The 2,548-nt window shown below is 37.2% G+C and overlaps 1 protein-coding gene across 2 annotated transcripts; it reads left to right on the forward strand.

The window, feature by feature from the left end:
• Window positions 1-1,386: 1,386 nt before the first annotated feature.
• On the forward strand, window positions 1,387-2,274 carry LOC149167724 (uncharacterized). Of its 2 annotated transcripts, none has more exons than XM_089431583.1 (3): window positions 1,387-1,551; window positions 1,680-1,784; window positions 1,879-2,274. In XM_089431583.1, exons 1-3 carry the CDS (start codon window positions 1,438-1,440, stop codon window positions 1,999-2,001), a joined length of 342 nt encoding a protein of 113 aa, XP_089287709.1. In that variant the 5' UTR covers window positions 1,387-1,437; the 3' UTR covers window positions 2,002-2,274. The 2 variants fall into 2 exon arrangements, with proteins under 2 accessions (XP_089287709.1, XP_089287707.1); XM_089431581.1 differs by having other exon boundaries at window positions 1,393-1,587.
• The last annotated feature ends 274 nt before the right edge of the window (window positions 2,275-2,548 follow it).

Genomic DNA, 2,548 nt, shown 5'->3' on the forward strand with positions numbered 1-2,548 from the left:
TTTTCTCCTTGTTTTCTTTTTATTTTAGTGTGTTCAACATCTTGATTGGGGTGGCCGAAAATACTGTTTGGATGATCTTTATGGGGTTCTTTGTTGAAAATAGTGTTATTTCCCTTGTTGCTAGAGACAAATCTTGTTCCTTTTCTATCAGAGTGCTTCTTTCCTCCATCACCCTTCGGTCTATTTTGCTGATAACATATACGAGCCTTTCATATAACCTTATCCATGGTCTTTGGGTTGTCAAATTAGAGATGTTCTTTCATGAATAATGACAAACTTCTGATAAACATTTGCACCTTTGCTTTCTCTTCCCGTATGTAGGGAACATATCGCAACAACATTGTGAATTTTGTTATAAATTCATCTATGGACAATTTCCCCAAGCAAAGGTCATGGAATTCTTTTGCATTCTCATCATAAAATCTTTCAGTTACGTATTTTTCCTTAAAGTACCTTTGAAATTTTTTCCAAGTCATGTTCTGCTCATTAACCCCACATATCGTCTTCACCTCCTCCCACCACAAGGTGGCCTTTTCCTGCGACTGATAAATGGCTAAGCGGGCCTTCAAATTATGATCATATTCATATAAATAGAAGTACTTATTCATGTTGATAAGCCAAGCTTCAACAACTTCTTCTTTTTCACCATCGAAGAGGGGAGGTTTGATCTTTCGAAACTCACCCCGCAACTCAATTTTTTGTCGTTTTTGCTTTCTATGATTTGATACATTATCTGATCCCTCCTCTTGATTGTCTTCACCTTCTTCTGTTTCTGAGTTTTCATTTATGAATTCCTGCTCTCCAGTCATGTTTCCATGTTCAGTACTGGGGATTGTTTGTCGTTGATTCTGTCTATCAGACAAACTCTTCATAATCTTATCCTGCTCTTGCATCAGTATTTCATTATCTGCCCATAGCCTATCCATTTCGTCCTTTAATTCTTGTATTGTTTCAAAATTAGTAGCATTGGTATTGCGTGGCTCTTCTCCTCGCTGTACCCATACCTCAGGATTGGCTTCTCGAAGGGATGTTGGTCGTGTTCCTGGTATGGGTCTATGTGGTGTAAGTCTATTTCTCCTCATCCTAGTTGTATTTTACTTATTTCTCTTCCTCTGTGCACATCATAACACTATTAATCATTTGTTCCAAAGGTCTCAGTTTTGCAACCTAAGGCTCTGATACCACTTGTCATGTCTCCATAAGTTCACATAATACTTTTTTATATTAAATAAAATCTACAATTATAAACTATAATGTAAAATAGTAATATTAAAGCATTGAACTTATGAATCTTTTACCATGGTGGATACGCGATATTCTATGGTATATAATCATTAATGGAGGTATTCATTTCTACAGTACACACTGATTAATTTATGTGATAATTACATAGTGGAAAAGTTCGTCTCTAATACAATGCATCTGGCCTTCTGAGAAATGGCGAGAGTGGGTCTCTGGAGTCTTCCGTCTGCTCTCCAGTTGTCGATCTTTCTTCGGAAGCATCGCTCCATCGAAGTTCCTCCACAACTTGGGTTCATCCAACGACATCGTGTAAACCCTTATCGCTTTTGTCGATTAGACTGTGAGGTAGTATGGCATTGTGTTTTGGTTCATCGGTTTGCAGTGCTAAATCGTTCAGACCAAACTTATAGTTCGCTTACCTCTTTGTAATATTACAGTTGTCTCTCCTCTACTGCTACATTCTTGCTGTGGTGGCGTGTTTGGTCAATTTATCCAGTGTTCCATTGTTTCGACGAGATGTTTCATACTCGCAGCCTTGGCAGGTACAAGTAGTTTTCTTGAGATTTTGTTTTGGAATGCCATTAATCTATTCTTGGATCTTTTCTGGATATACGTAATTGGTTTCTTGTATGACAGGTTTCTCCGGAGGCACCTTATCACACAAGAAGGGTTATGCAAGGCGCACCTTCCAGAAATCCTATCAAGGTTTATTGTTTTACCCTTTTGGGTTTCCGGGTATGTGAAATACCTTTGCTCTGAAATTCTACCAGGCGGCAGCTTTTGTGAGTTTAGTTTCTGAACCAGTTGGGCTTTGTCGCTCCTGGTTTTTTTAATTTATTTTCTGTAAGGGTTTGTGCTTAAAAGCTTTCAAGGTTGTAATGTTTGAGTCAGAACTTGGAGCCATTTCTCCATTAATTGGCTTTCCGGGTATGTGACGAGTCTTGCCCTTTTGTGGGAAGCATTTCTATGTACTTGATACAATTTTATCAGAAGTTGCTAATACTGAAAGTCCTTATCATTAGGGTTTCTAAATTTTACTGTGTAATTTTGTTTAAATATATAGTTGCCTGAATTGTAAAATGAAGAGGGTCATTATACCCTGGATTGAACTCCATTTTTTTTCAAAGTTACAACCTTATCAATCGTTTGGTTCTATTTTCCATTGTTCTTATTTTAATGAATGTATTAGTTGCGTTTTCCCCAAAATTTGTTTTGGTAACTTATTAGTTCTTTTCTATAATGTTTTTCGCTTAGTTCTGGAAGTATCCGGGGTTTCTATTTTTTTGAATTTCGTTTTCCAGCAAAC

This window comes from Pinus tabuliformis, chromosome 5_1 (genome assembly GCF_031772625.1).
Source record: "Pinus tabuliformis cultivar Carrire ecotype Pingquan chromosome 5_1, CPIR1, whole genome shotgun sequence".
In the NCBI taxonomy this organism is placed as follows: domain Eukaryota; kingdom Viridiplantae; phylum Streptophyta; class Pinopsida; order Pinales; family Pinaceae; genus Pinus; species Pinus tabuliformis.